This window comes from Sapajus apella, unplaced genomic scaffold (genome assembly GCF_009761245.1).
Source record: "Sapajus apella isolate SASKATOON/1434 unplaced genomic scaffold, GSC_monkey_1.0 scaffold25, whole genome shotgun sequence".
Taxonomy (NCBI): domain Eukaryota; kingdom Metazoa; phylum Chordata; class Mammalia; order Primates; family Cebidae; genus Sapajus; species Sapajus apella.
Window position 1 is genome coordinate 9588906 of NW_022436965.1, and position 14102 is coordinate 9603007.

General features: G+C 47.0%; 1 protein-coding gene across 1 annotated transcript; it reads right to left on the reverse strand.

Moving 5' to 3' along the window:
* Window positions 1–751: 751 nt before the first annotated feature.
* On the reverse strand, window positions 752–3117 carry IER5 (immediate early response 5). The gene has a single exon (XM_032291229.1). The coding sequence runs from the start codon at window positions 2711–2713 to the stop codon at window positions 1733–1735; it is 981 nt and encodes a 326-aa protein (XP_032147120.1). The 5' UTR covers window positions 2714–3117; the 3' UTR covers window positions 752–1732.
* Between the last annotated feature and the right edge of the window lie 10985 nt (window positions 3118–14102).

Below are 14102 nucleotides of genomic sequence, written 5' to 3' on the forward strand. Positions count from 1 at the left end.
GCTCTCTTAATGGCAGTGATTTTAGTAAAATCAATGAATGATGTGGCTGTCATCACCTAAGTTTCTACCATGACCCAAACACTGATGTCACCTTTTGAGTAACAAAAACAAATCAGGAAGTTTTGCTAAATGAGAATTAAATTTGCCCAGCCCTCCTTCCTTATCTAGTTTGATGCAATTTCCCGTTCACCTATACATTTCCTTTCTAGATATGAGAAAAATTGAACATTTACATCCTGACACCCGTTGAGATGCAGAGGTGGACCTGACAATTTGGACAAGTCAGTCTCTTTCAGCTTCCTATGTCAGTTCCAACGGGCTTTTAAGGTATACTACTAATTTTTTTTTCAATAACAAAGCGAAAAGATGATCCATGTAACAGGAAACTAAAAGTTTTACTGAAAAACATTTTTGCGGATGAGCAGGGTTTCAAAAGTTGGTGCTTAAATTACTTAATAAAATGGACACCCACGTATTGGGTGACAGTCAAATTGGCCTAAACTGACCTTACAAAAGGCAGTTGTAGTGGCAGGTTTCAAGAACCTGGCAAGGTCGCTGATAGCAGTCCTCTGATCTAGGAGAAAAAATTAAACGTGTCTCTCTTGATACTTAGTGGAGTCAGTAAACAATGTCCTCAGTCTGCGAATGACTGATACCAAGAACCACACCTTCAATTTTCTAGCACAGGCCCTGGTTTCCCTCCTCCCTCTTCCCTCCCAACCCAGGCAGGTTATTACAGACAAGGAGGCAGTTACGTTGCTTCAAAATATTTAATACGTGTTAGACACGTAGAAGTTACATTTTTATACAAAAATCAATACAACGAAGGAGAAAATACTGTACAAAAACCTTATCAGCTCCCCCAACCTTTATACAACAAAGACTGGAGTCACCTTATCTACAAAACCATAAGGTCTTTTCACTTAGGGCTTCTGTCTGTAAACTTTCATTAAACACTTTTTAAAAGCACTGTGTAGTAGTTCGGACCTAGAGCTTTTAAAAATATATCTTTTCTCTATAAACTCCGTATTTCCAAGCTTGAACTCTTCTGTGAAGTTCGTCAAGCTTTTTCTCCCCTGCGGGGAAGCGAAGGGCTGTTAATATTCCCCTTTCCTAAAGTAATCACAGGACATAAGCGTTTCTTCATTGGCAAAGAAAAGTGGGGAGGGAGGGAGGGAATTCAAGTCGGTGCTCGTGGCTAAAATCCCTCTCGTCTTAGGAAATCCTGTGCGGAAACGCCACTCCTGGCCCTGAAGCGGGTCTAGCTTTCCGGTGAGGGGTGGGTGTAAAGTCCCTCCCTCTCCGGAGAACGAATGGGGAACTCCCCGGCCCGAACCTTTTAGCCGCTTCCTTCTCCACGCTGTAGGCAGAGGAAAGTCCCTGTCTGCCCCCAGTCTCGTAAGCCCCGGGGAAGGAGTGGCGCATTCCAGAAGGACAAAATAGTCTCAATGCCACAAGACAAACTTAACACACACTGACATACACAAACACAAAAGTTAACGATCGTCCTCTTCCAATGAGCCTCAAGCTCCCTGGTCTCCAGATAAGCCTCGAGAGTCCCGGGCCGGCAGGGCCCCCGCGCCCGGGGGCAGTTTGCGATGCCCGGCGGCGACCAGTCTGCCCAACGCGCTCAGCGCCTGCGGTCTCTGGGCGTCCTCGCAGCCGGGAGGGTCCCGACCCTCACTTCGGGGACGCCCGCTGCTCAACCTCCTCCCCACACGGAGGCAGGGGCTCAGAAGGCCACGATGGCTGTGCTCCAGGGGTTCATGTCTCTCAGCACCGGCTTATCGCAGCAGATCTGCCCGGGCTCGGCGGCTTCCGGACCGGTCTCCTCTCCCTCCTCTTCCTCCCGGCCGCCCCCGGGGCTTTTCCGTAGGAGTCCCGAGAAGCTGGAACCGAAGATGCTGATGAGGTTAGCCACGTTCCCGGTCTCCATCTCCTCAGCGTCGTCGTCCTCTCCCCCGCTCGCAGGCTGCTCCAGGTTCCGGCGGGGCTTCTTAAGCGGGGTCGAGCCGGGCGCCGGGCAGCTCGCTGGGCTGCCGCCCACCCCCGCCGCGCCGCGCTTCCTGGGGCACACGGCGGGCGGCGCGGGAGGCTCGTCCTCGGCGGGTCGCGGCGCACAGCAGCAGGCAGCGCGGGGGGTTGCGGCCGGCGTACCCGGCGGGTCCTGCCCGCCTAGGGGGCAGCCGCAGGGGCGGCGAGAGGCACGAGACCCCAAGGGGAAGACACCCCAGCCTCCGGCGGGACCCTCGGCTTCTCCGGCCGCCGCCTGGCGAGGCCCGTCCACGCGGTTCCAGGCAGCTTCCGCCGCGTCCGCCTCTCCGCCCTGAGGAACGTCCCCGACTCCGGTCACCGTGGCCGCCGGCACCGCGTCCCCTACCCGCGGCGCCTCTGAGACCGCGGAGCGCTCCGGCTGCGGCTCGGTCTCCGGCCAGGAGGCACGGGCGGCGGGCGGGGGCGGCTCTCCCCAGCCAGCGGGTGGCCCGGCCGCCGGCTCCCCGGGCTGCTGCGGCGGCGGCGCTGGGGTCCCCGCGGGACCTGCCAGGTAGAGGCCGGGGCACGGGTCGCTCAGGTAGACTTGGCGGGCGCTGCGCAGCACCAGCGAGACCAGGAGGTTCTTATGCAGCTTGATGCCGCCGCGCTGGACCCGCGAGTTGTAGATCTTGCCCAGGGAGATGCTGACGATGCGGTGAGCCTCCAGCTTGAACTCCATCCTGCCTCCCCTGCACACGGCCGCCAGCGCCGGGGTGACGGGGTGTCACGTTCGGAAGCTGGGAGGGAACGGGAAACACAAACAAGTCCGCCCCTGGGCACACCCTCGATCGCCTAAGACTCCGAAGAGAAACGACTCTGGTGAGGCGCGCGCTGCCCCGCTGGCCTCGCCACACCAGACAAGCGCCCAGCTTCGGGTCTGGTCGCTAAACAGGGCAGCCCGGCAGCCCCGCGCCTTATATAGACTCCGCGACCGCCAATCACGAAGGGCCGCCAGCCGTTCCGGGGCTGGCCGGCGCGCCCTCGTGCGCCGCGCACGACCAATCGGAGCCCGAGGAGGGGCGCCAGGGCCCGTTCGAACGTTAGTCCCGCGGAGCAGGCTCTTAAAGGGGGCGACGGTGTGCGGCCGCCGACCCGGGCCGGGGGCAGTGCGGGTCGGGGGCTGTGCTCGTGGGCGCTACTGTTTGGAGTTACAGACTCTGGCTGGTGTGATAGCTTGCCAGAAACAAAGCGAACAAAATCTTCGAACTTTCATCCGAGCGTGGTGGTGGACTCTGCTCTGCCATAGAGTCCTGATCCTTCCCTGATCGACTCCGCCCTCACCAGCCACGCCGCGGTTTCCAGGCCAGTCACACCTGTAAGCCATCCCCCTCAACCCTAAAATAGAGATGGTGGCTATACGCGGCGTAGGACACTTCTGGATAACGAATAGCATTACTGCAAGGTATTTATTTGGCCGTTATTATTTTTGGATGAGCCGCTTTCCCTGATAGAGTCACATACACTCTTAGAAGCTGTCAGTTCTAACCCTAAAGAAAAGGGGAATTCTAAAAGTTTTGGGCTAGGTTTTTGGCTTATCAAGGAATTGTGTCTAGATACAAAGTTATTGGTTGTCGTCTAAAGCTGGCATCTTTCACTTTGTTCTCCAGATTCTAGAACAAAGCCAGTTATCAAACAGGTTAGGTGGAAGATGTTACAAGTTCTCCACAATGATTTTTTTTTTTTTCCATTACAAGGACTGACCAGTCTACCCTTGGAAAAATCGAGCAAGTTCTGAAAATACAAAGAGAGAAGTCCTGTGTTCCCATGATGACGTCATAATTTCATTTTGTGTTAAGGTAAAAATATAGGGCAAGGGAGTTCCAGAATTTTCTGGTCTGTCAACAACTTAGTCCATCTACTGGTCCTTATAAGTGTATTAGGGCACAATTGCCACAGGGTTGCTCAGAGTCCTGGACTGGAAACATGGAGTCAGTTCCAGTTAGTTCCAGCAAACTCCACCACAGACCTGCCTGAGGATCTCAGGCCACTTCAGTGTCTCCACTGCTGAAAGGGGGAAGTCACATACACATCTGCTTTATTATACGGAATATAAATGACGACTCTCAGCCACAATCTGAATGAGGAAACTAAGCACTGCTTTCTTGGAGTCTATGTGGAACCCTGGGCCTGATCCTGCCCTAGGGGTTGACCAAGCAATGAATTTATTTAGGAAGAATACCAGTGAAGAGTGGGCTTGATCATGACCAATTCATAATCTCCAGGGGATGTGATGTGCCCACAATTGATGGTAACTGAGGCAGCAGGCTCTGAGACCCCCGAGTTCCTTCCCTCTAGGAATTTTCAGCTCACATAGAGAAAGAGATAAAATAATGTCACAAATAATTACAAAACCAAGTAGCATATATTGAGTAAAAATGCAAGAATTTTTCTCTTCTCTTTTCTCTTCTTTGCAAGTTATTGGTCACTATGAAGCAATGGTTAAGAGCACGGACTGTGGAGGCAGTCTCCCTGGGTTGGAATCCCAGCTTTGCCTTTCACTTGCTGCATGACTTCTGGAAAATTATTTCACTTCACTGTGCTGCCGTCTTTTTTATTAAAAAATAAAGATAATCAGCTGTGCCTAGTGGCACATGCCTGTAATCCTAGCACTTTGAAAGGCTGAGGTGGCGAATCACTTGAGGTCAGGAGTTTAAGACCAGCCTGGCCAATATGGTGAAACCCCATCTCTACTAAAAAAAAGTACAAAAATTAGCCGGGTGTGGTGGCAGGCGACTATAATTCCAGCTACCCAGGAGGCTGAGGCAGGCGAATGGCTTGAACCCAGGAGGCAGAAGTTGCAGTGAGCCGAGCTCGTGCCACTGTACTCCAGCTGGGCAACAGAGTGAGACTCTGTCTCAAAAATAAATAAATAAAATAAAGGTCAGGTGCAGTGGCTCATGCCTGTAATCCCAGCACATTCGGAGGCCAAGACAGGTGGATCACAAGGTCAGGAGATCGAGACCATACTGGCCAACATGGTGACACTCTGTCTCTACTAAAATACAGAAAATTAGCCCAGCTACTCAGGAGGCTGAGGCAGGAGAATTGCTTGAACCTGGGAGGCGGAGGTTGCAGTGAGTCAAGATTGCGCCACTGCACTTCTGCTTGGTGACAGAGCAAAACTGTCTCAAAAAAATAAATACAATAAAAATAAAGACAATGATAATGCCTACCTCTTAGAGTTTTTGTGAGGATAGAACAAGGCAGCACATGCAAAGCTCACAGCTCATAGAACAGCACCTGGCGTATCGTAGGCTATCCATGTTTGCTAGTTCTCAGAACGCACTGCTCCACATACTCCCTCAGGGTGGGAGAAGAAAGGAATAAAGATGGGAGAAAGCTTCACCAAAAATGTTGTGTCTCAAGAGGGTGCTGAAAGCCTCTGAGGTAGGATCCACAAGTTCCAAGCAGCAGGAGCGACAGAGCCCGGTGTAGGAAACATCTTATTTTGCAGGTGTTCTGGGCACCTGCCCAAAAGCAAGTGGGAAAGGCTAGAAACAGAGGCCAGAGCTGCATGATAGTGAGTTGTGGGTGCCTCAGTGAGGAGACAGGACCACAGGGACCTCACTAATGGTTGTTCCCTAAGGGAACCACAGAATAGATTCTACAACAGTTGGTGCATAGAAGAGCACATGTAAAGCTCTTGTGGGAATTTAGGCAAAGGGTTGTAAAGAGTTGAACTAGGTGGAGACAACAAGAATAAAGAAACTGGCAGGGCGGGGTGGCTCACACCTGTAATCCCAGCACTTTGGGAGGCCGAGGCAGGCAGATCACGAGGTCAGGCATTCAAGACCAGCCTGGCCAGCATGGTGAAACCCCGTCTCTACTAAAAATACAAAAAATTAACCGGGCATGGTGGCACGCACCTGTTGTCCCAGCTACTTGGGAGGCTGAGGCAGGAGAATTGCTAGAACCCAGCAGGTAGAGGATGTAGTGGGCCAAGATCGTGTCATCACACTCCAGCCTGGCGAGAGAGCGAGACTCCATCTCAAAAAAGAAAAGAAAAGAATGAAAAAACTGAGAGACAAAAGAACTTTAGTGATGATCTGGGATGCCCCCACTCACCCACCTGGTCAGGTTATTGATCACGCCATTCTCTTGCCTCCCATGAATCCTTTCTGACCTGCCTAAGCGGAGCTGTTCCCTCATCCATCGCTGTGCTCAGCACGCTCCATCACTGTCCTTGTCACTTTCTCCTGTCATGCCCAGTGTCCCTCCCAGACTATGCCCTCATTGAAGGCAGGAGCCCAGCTCATATTTGTAGTCAGGATATGGTGAAAATACTGGTGCAGAAAATGAAAACTGGTGCAGCACAGGCACTAGCCATCAGAATAGGGTCCTGGAGGCCCTTACAATCCTGGGGGTTTGGAGAGCTTCTGCAAGAGGGGCTGCGTGGCCAGTAAGGGCGCTACTCACAGGCCTAGGGGCAGAGGTTCTATCAACTGACATGGACACATTTCAGTATTTTACAACTGCGGTGGCTGTACCAGTGCATACTGAGTGATTATGCACTTGGATGAATGAATTCCTAATAATGATCATGTTTACCAAGCACTGTGCTAGACATAGCACGTGGATTATTTAACAAATGTAAAAAGTTCTGAAAGTATATATCATTATCTTCATTTACGTTTAACCTGTTTAAAGGTCAAGTGTGGGGTCATGGGGCTAGATTGCCTGGCTCCACTTTTCACTTGCTGTGTGACCTTTGGAAAGTCATCTCACCTCTAGGTGAAATGGGAAACCCTTATTCTAGTTTGTTTACATAGGCAAGTTATTTAACCTCTCTTGCCTCAGTCTCCTGTGAAAAATGGGAATTATAAAAATAACTAAATTGCTTGGTACAGTTCCTAGCACCATATAAGCACTTATAATTCTTAGTTATTGTTGTTGTTCTAGTTACTGTTATTTAGCAGAGTACTGAACACATAGTAGGTACACTCTTAGTACTTGAACTTTTAATGCTTTTCCTGCTGTACCACATACTAGGTGCTTAATAAATGTCTGATGACTTGAAGTTGCACGTTATCACTATCATTATCAGGATTTTCTTTGATCCTGAGCCAACGAAATGGAAGCTTTAGAACTCACGTCTGGAGGGCCTGAGCTCTTATGATCAGGAAACTTCACCTCCACCTACCAAGAAAAGTGGGAAGACAGCATATTCTTCTAAGCTTTAGCAAGCAGGTAATCGAGTTAGAATTTGCCATCATCAATCTTTGAGATTTTGTCAGTTGAAAAAAGAAGTTAGCACAATCAGAAACATGAGGGTTATCCAAGAAAGAGGAAGCAACTGCTCCAGAGGAAAAGGCCAGAGCACCTCCTACAGGGCTGTTCTGCCTCTTCACCCCTCTGCTGGGCACAGGCAGATTAGTACCAGGAGTGCTGGGCTCTGCTGTTCCCACAGCTGTCTGAGGCCACTCAGGCACTATCTGGGCTCAGGCCTATGGATTCCTTTCAGCACTGAGCTGCTCTGCTCGCTGCTGTTGACACTATTTACCCCCTTGTTTGCATCACTAATTGAAGGCTAAGTATTATTATCATATGATTAAAGAGCTTATCTTGCCTTAAACTGAGTCTAGTCTGAATAAGAACAATGCAGGCCAGGCTCGGTGGCTCACAACTATAATCCCAGTGCTTTGGGAGGTAGAGGTGGGCAAATGGATCACGAGGTCAAGAGATGGAGATCATCCTGGCCAACATGGTGAAACCCCATTTCTACTAAAAATACAAAAATTAGCTGGGCATGGTGGTGTGTGCCTGTAATCCCAGTTACTCAGGAGGCAGAGGCAGGAGAATCACTTGAATCTTGGAGGCAAAGGCTGCAGTGAGCTGAAATCTCGCCACCATACTCCAGCCTGGGCAACAGAGCGAGACTTTGTCTCAAAAAAAAAAAAAAAAGAAAAGAACAATGCAAACCCACTACAAATTATGCACACAGTAGCTATGTGAGAAGTAACAATTAGTAAGAAGAGAGTAGGTGAAAGAAAAATCAGTTATCTGCACTGTCCCTACCTTTCAATATTAGGACATTTTCAATTGGTGGGGCTTAGGGAGCAGTGTCAAATTATTAGCACTTTTTGTTAGTGATACTTCTTTCTTTTTCTGAGAACAGAAAAATCCATTTTTTTTTTTTTTTTGAGATAGAATCTCACTCTGTTGCCCAGTCTGCAGTGCCGTGGTGCAGTCTTGGCTCACTGCAACTTCTGCCTCTCAGCCTCCCAAGTAGCTGGGATAACAGGTGTGTGCCACCATGCCTGGCTAATTTTTGTATTTTTAATAGCAACAGGATTTCACCATGTTGGCTAGGCTGGTCTAGAACTCCTGACCTCAATTGATTCACCTGCCTCAGCCTTTCAAAGTGCTGGGATTACAGGCATGAGCCACTGCGCCTGGCCCAAATCCACTTTTTAATTTGTTCCTTCTTTCTCTCACTGTTCTGGATATTGTACATCTTTCTTTTTTCTCTTAGATGCTTGATTTTCTATATAATTTTTAAATTTTCAAATGGGTTTGACTAGGAATGGGCACTAAAACCTGTCTTTTTCCCTCCTCCCCATTTTCCTTCCTAAACTACTTACAACCCTGCCCACCTTCTGGTATTAAATTTTGAATCTTTGTTTAAAGAAACTTAACTTGTTGGTTTTGGGTTTTTTTTCTGTTTTTTGTTCGTTTGTTTTTGTTTGTTTGTTTGTTTGAGGCAGAGTCTTGCCCTGTCACCCAGGCTGGAGTTCAGTTGTAGGATCTTGGCTCACTGCAAACTCCACATCCTGGGTTCAAGAGATTCTCATGTCTCAGCCTCCCAAGTAGCTGGGATTACAGACGTGCGCCACCATACCTGGCTAATTTTTTTGTATTTTTAGTAGAGATGGGGTAACACCATGTTGGCCAGGCTGGTCTTGAACTCCTGACCTCAAGTGATCTGCCCACTTCAGCCTCCCAAAATGCTGGGATTACAGGCGTGAGCCATTACACTGGCCACTGGAGAGCCTTAAATTGTTTTTATGATCAACGTTTTCAAATCCTGCCTCCTTTCAGACTCCTAAGGAAAACAAATTCTTCAATAAGGGTAGAGCAATGAAACTCATTAAAATGAGCCTAGGATGCTGTCAAGCTGCAGAATGAGAAAACAGCACCATATAAAACCCTAGACCTGTGCTGTTCACCACATTGGCTGCTAGTCACATGTGGCTGTTGAGCACATGAAATGAGGAACACTGAGGAACTGCAATTTACGTTTTATGTAATTTTAATCCATTTAAATTTAAAAATTGAAGCAGAATACATACGTTTCCTGAAACCCAACCTTATTGTGTCATGTTTTTGAATTTTGAAAATCCAGCATCTTGATTGATAGATACTGTAACTGTAAAATATACAGCAGGTTTCAAAGATATAGGATGAAAAAGAGAATATAAAATATCTCATTTGTGTTTTTATAATGGCTATATGTAGAAATTATATAATTTTGGACATATTGGGTTAAATAAAATATATTATTAATATTAATTTAACCTGTTTCTAAAATTTTACATATGTGGCTTGAATTATATTTGTATTGGACAAGCCTGCCCTGGGGACAATAAGGGGAGAGGGAGGTATAGACATATAAATATGCATGAGCATATTGTGGGCAATTAACAAATGTCCTTGATTGGAGAAGAGGGAAAGGACAGAAAAGATAAATTTTAAAAGAAGGTAAACATAAAGCACTTAGATAGTTGTAGAGTTAAGGAGAAAATCAAAGAAAAATGCAAACAACAGAGCTAATTGGCCAGAAGAAAGTTCTTTCTAAACAGACAGCCACAAAGTTAGAGAACACAGCTCTTATTTGAATGCTATGACATAGAAATTGTCGCAATATTAGCTTTTAATTCAAAATATAAACATGAAAACTTAAATTTCAGAGGAGTATTTACTTGGATAACGTGTGTGCCCTGGGTTGTTAGGGCGCATTTACTCCTTTCAGTTCTGATGTCTTCCTAGAAGTTGCAGGACCATTTGTTTTTAATGTGCCATTTTCCTGCACAAAAAACCTCAATGGCTTCCCATGACCTTTATGGCAAAAATCCAATTCCCTGGCATGGTCTCCAGAGGACTGCACAATACATTGTCGAAGACAAACAAAACCGAGAATGGTGAACAGAGCTGGGGCTCATTGGGTGTCCTGGCAGCTCTTACCAGCTGTGCGTGGGCAAATTTGAAGGTGGTCCTTTTCTCATAAAACTGGGGGTTGGACTAAATCAGTGGTCCTCAAGCTGAGGCTGTACATTGGAATCACCTGGGGAGCTGTTATACCTCCAGACATCCAGGCCTCAACCAGATCACTTAAATCAGAGTCTCTGGGGTGAAACCCAGCATTGGAATTTTAAAAAGCTCCATGGGTAATTACGACGTGCATCCACATTTGAGAACTAGTGTCCTAGCTGATTGATTTCGAATCATTTTAGATCCAAAATTCTATGATTCTATGAATCTAGGCAAATCTTTCCAACCTTTCTACTATCCTGAACAACATAAATGTCCTCTCTCTCAGCTAGACAGATCTAATCAAAAGTATGTATCTCAGCTGGGAGCGGTGGTGCACGCCTGTAATCCTAGCACTTTGGGAGGCTGAGGTGGGTGGATCACCTGAGGTCAGGAGTTCTAGACCAGCCTGACCAACATGGTGAAACCCCCTCTCTACTAAAAATACAAAAATTAGCTGGGTGTGGTGGCACATGCCTGTAAGCCCAGCTACTCCTGAGGCGAATCGCTTGAACCTGGGAGGCAGAGGTTATGGTGAGCCGAGATTGTGCCATTGCACTCTAGCCTGGGCAACAAGAGCGACACTCTTGTCTCAAAAAAAAAAAAAAAAAAAAAAAAAGTGTATATCTCATCTAGTTTCTTAACAAGAAATCATCTCCCCTCTCGCCCAAATTCTGCACTTCACTTCCTCCAGGAAGTCTTCTGTGCACACTGATGCTTATTGTGTGCTCACTCACACACTCTCTCACAATCCCACCGTTGTTTGTTACTGAAAACCGCAGTACCACTCACTATTTTGATATCTCTTATATATTTTTACATATATTGTTTACTCATATTATTTAACTTATGTGGCTGTAGTTCTCATTTCCCAACAGCATTATAAAGTGCTGTCTACCACTTGGGGGAGGCCAAGGTGGACAGATCACCTGAGGTCAGGAGTTTGAGACCAGCCTGGCCAACATGGTGAAACTCCATCTCTACTAAAAATACAAAAATTAGCCCAGTGTGCTGACACATGCCCTTAATCCCAGCTACTTGGGGGCTGAGGCACAAGAATTGCTTAAACCCGGGAGGTGGAGGTTGCAGGGAATCAAGATCGTATCACTGCACTCCAGCCTGGGCGACAGAGGGAGACTCTGTCTCAAAAAATGAATAAACAAATAAAGTGCTGGGAGATGCTCCATTACACTTTTTTGCATCCTGCCCTCCCTGTAACCAGCACTCTGAATATTGCTATGTTTGTATCAGGGAATGAATGACTATTGGATAAACAGATTGATTAATGAGTTCCTAAAATTTGAGGAGAGAATATTTAAACACAGCCAACTAGAGGGTAAAAAAGAGTACTTGACATAAATTATTCTAGTGGCAGATTAACCAAATATTACCGCAAATACATTTTATCTTACATTTTATCACAAAAAATTAGCTTATAATTTTTCATGACTCTACGTTATACCATTTCCCTATATAGCTACTTTTCACATAAAATAAGTCCATTTTAAACAGTTTCCTTTTCCTGCCATGCTATTTACAAATGTGTGATTTTTATCACTCAACTAATCGCTTGCCTACTCTGTTCTGATTAAACGTTTATTGTGGACTACTGATGCACTGAAAACCTTGCAGGGTATAAGCAGCCCATTTAGGGACCACCTATATGCTTCTTTCAGTCAATAAGAAAGTCTTGCCCCTCTTCCCCCTCCTCCTATTCTAATTGCAGTAGCTAATGGAACATATTCTAATTCATTAGTCAAGTTCACTTTAGATCAACACAGCTGATCTAAATTCTAACATGAATGTTCATTCAGTTCAGAAATCCTAAATCACTCACCCATCGTATGCTCATTTTGACTAAGCAAATTCTGAGTAAGTATTTATACAAACACATCCTCCAGTGCAAAAGAAAGTTTCAGATCTGCTGTCTAACCAGGAGCTAGCGTGTGGCGGATTAGTAGACTTATGTTTAGAAGGCAGTCTGAGCGATTTTGAGGAAAAATGTAAAATAGGCATTCCCACATATCCTTTCCTTTATCGTTACCACTTACACACAGTTCTCAGAGTCCAGTTCCTCTATTAATAAGGGATCATTCCTTTTGGAGTTCCCCGAAAATGCTGAAAGATCAATTGTATTTTTTTTTAAATGTGACTGGGCACAGTGGCTCATGCCTGTAATCCCAGCACTTTGGGAGGCTAAGGTGGGTGGATCACTTGAGGTCAGGAGTTCCAGACTAGCCTAACCAACATGGTGAAACCCCATCTTTACTAAAAACACAAAATTAGCTGGGCATGGTGGCACATGCCTATAATCCCAGCTCCTTGGGGAGGCTGAGGCAGGACAATCCCTTGAACCTGGGAGGCAGAGGTTGCAGTGAGCCAAGATCACACCACTGCATGCCAGCTTGGGCAACAAGGGCAAAATTCTGTCTCAAAAAAAAAAAAAAAAAAAGTAGTCAAGTAAGATTAGCCATTAGTCATGCTTCCATATGAGCATTGGTCTAGAAAGAAAACCGAAAACCAAGTAGTTATAAAATGATTGGTGGTGTTGCCTTGGCGGTGCATGCCTGTAGTCCCAGCGAGACAGAGTCTCACTCTGTCGCCCAGGCTGGAGTGCAGTGGTGTGATCTTAGCTCACTGCAAACTCCACCTTCTGCTTTCAAGTGATTCTCCTGCCTCAGCCTCCAAAGTAGCTGGGACTACAGGCATGCACCGCCATGCCCAGCTAATTTTTGTATTTTTAGTAGAGACGGGGTTTCACCGTGTTGGCCAGGATGGTCTCGATCTCTTGACCTCAGCCCTCCAAAGTGCTGGGATTACAGGCATGAGCCACCATGCCAAGCTTTTTTTTTTTTTCTTTAGACAGAGCTTTGCTCTGTTGCCCAGGCGTGATTTCAGTGAATGCAGTGGCGTGATTTCAGCTCATTGCTACCTTCGCCTCCCGGGTTCAAGCAGTTCTCCTGCCTTAGCCTCCTGAGTAGCTGGGATTATGAGAGCACGCCACCACGCCCAGCTAATTTTGTATTTTGTATGTTTCACCATGTTGGTCAGGCTGGAACTCCTGACCTCATGATCCATCCATCTTGGCCTCCCAAAGTGCTGGGATTACGGGCGTGAGCCACCCTGCCCGGATGGTGTTGCCCTTTAAGAAGCGTAAGATTTTGGCCTATGTGGTGGCTCAGGCCTGTAATCCCAGCACTTTGGGAGGCCAAGGCAGGCAGTTCACTTGAGCCCGGGAGTTTGAGATTAGCCTGGTCAACATGGTGAAACCCTGTCTCTACTAAAAATACAAAAATTAGCCAGGCATGGTGACGCATGCCTGTAATCCAGTTACTTTGGAGGCGGAATCACAAGGATTGATTGAACCCAGGAGGCAGAGGTTGTAATGAGCTCAGATCACGCCAGTACATTCCAGCCTGGGCGACCAAGCGAGACCCTTCTCAAAAAAGAAAAAAAGCAGCATAAAATTTAAGATTTGGGTTCCCAGGCTTTGCTCCCTCCCACCCATTTGCTTCAGGGGCTGACCTAACTCTTGGAAAGTCTCAGAATCACATGGGGCCCTCTGAGGTCAGAGTCCTGAGAAGCTTCTTCCTCAGTCTGGGACTTTCTCTGTTTGATTTTGAACTTGTCTATGCTGTGATGGAGTGAGTGTGTGTCACGGTGAATGCTCCCATTGGTATGCCTGGCTAGAATTGTTTTCATGTGAGTCAGGGGGTGTATTCGGAGCTTGGGGATCTGCTTAGTCAGTTTGGCTGCTGTGGGTTTGGTCAGAACGGACGGTGAAACCCCTGGTGTTTTGTTTCTGTTATGAAGGGGTTTTT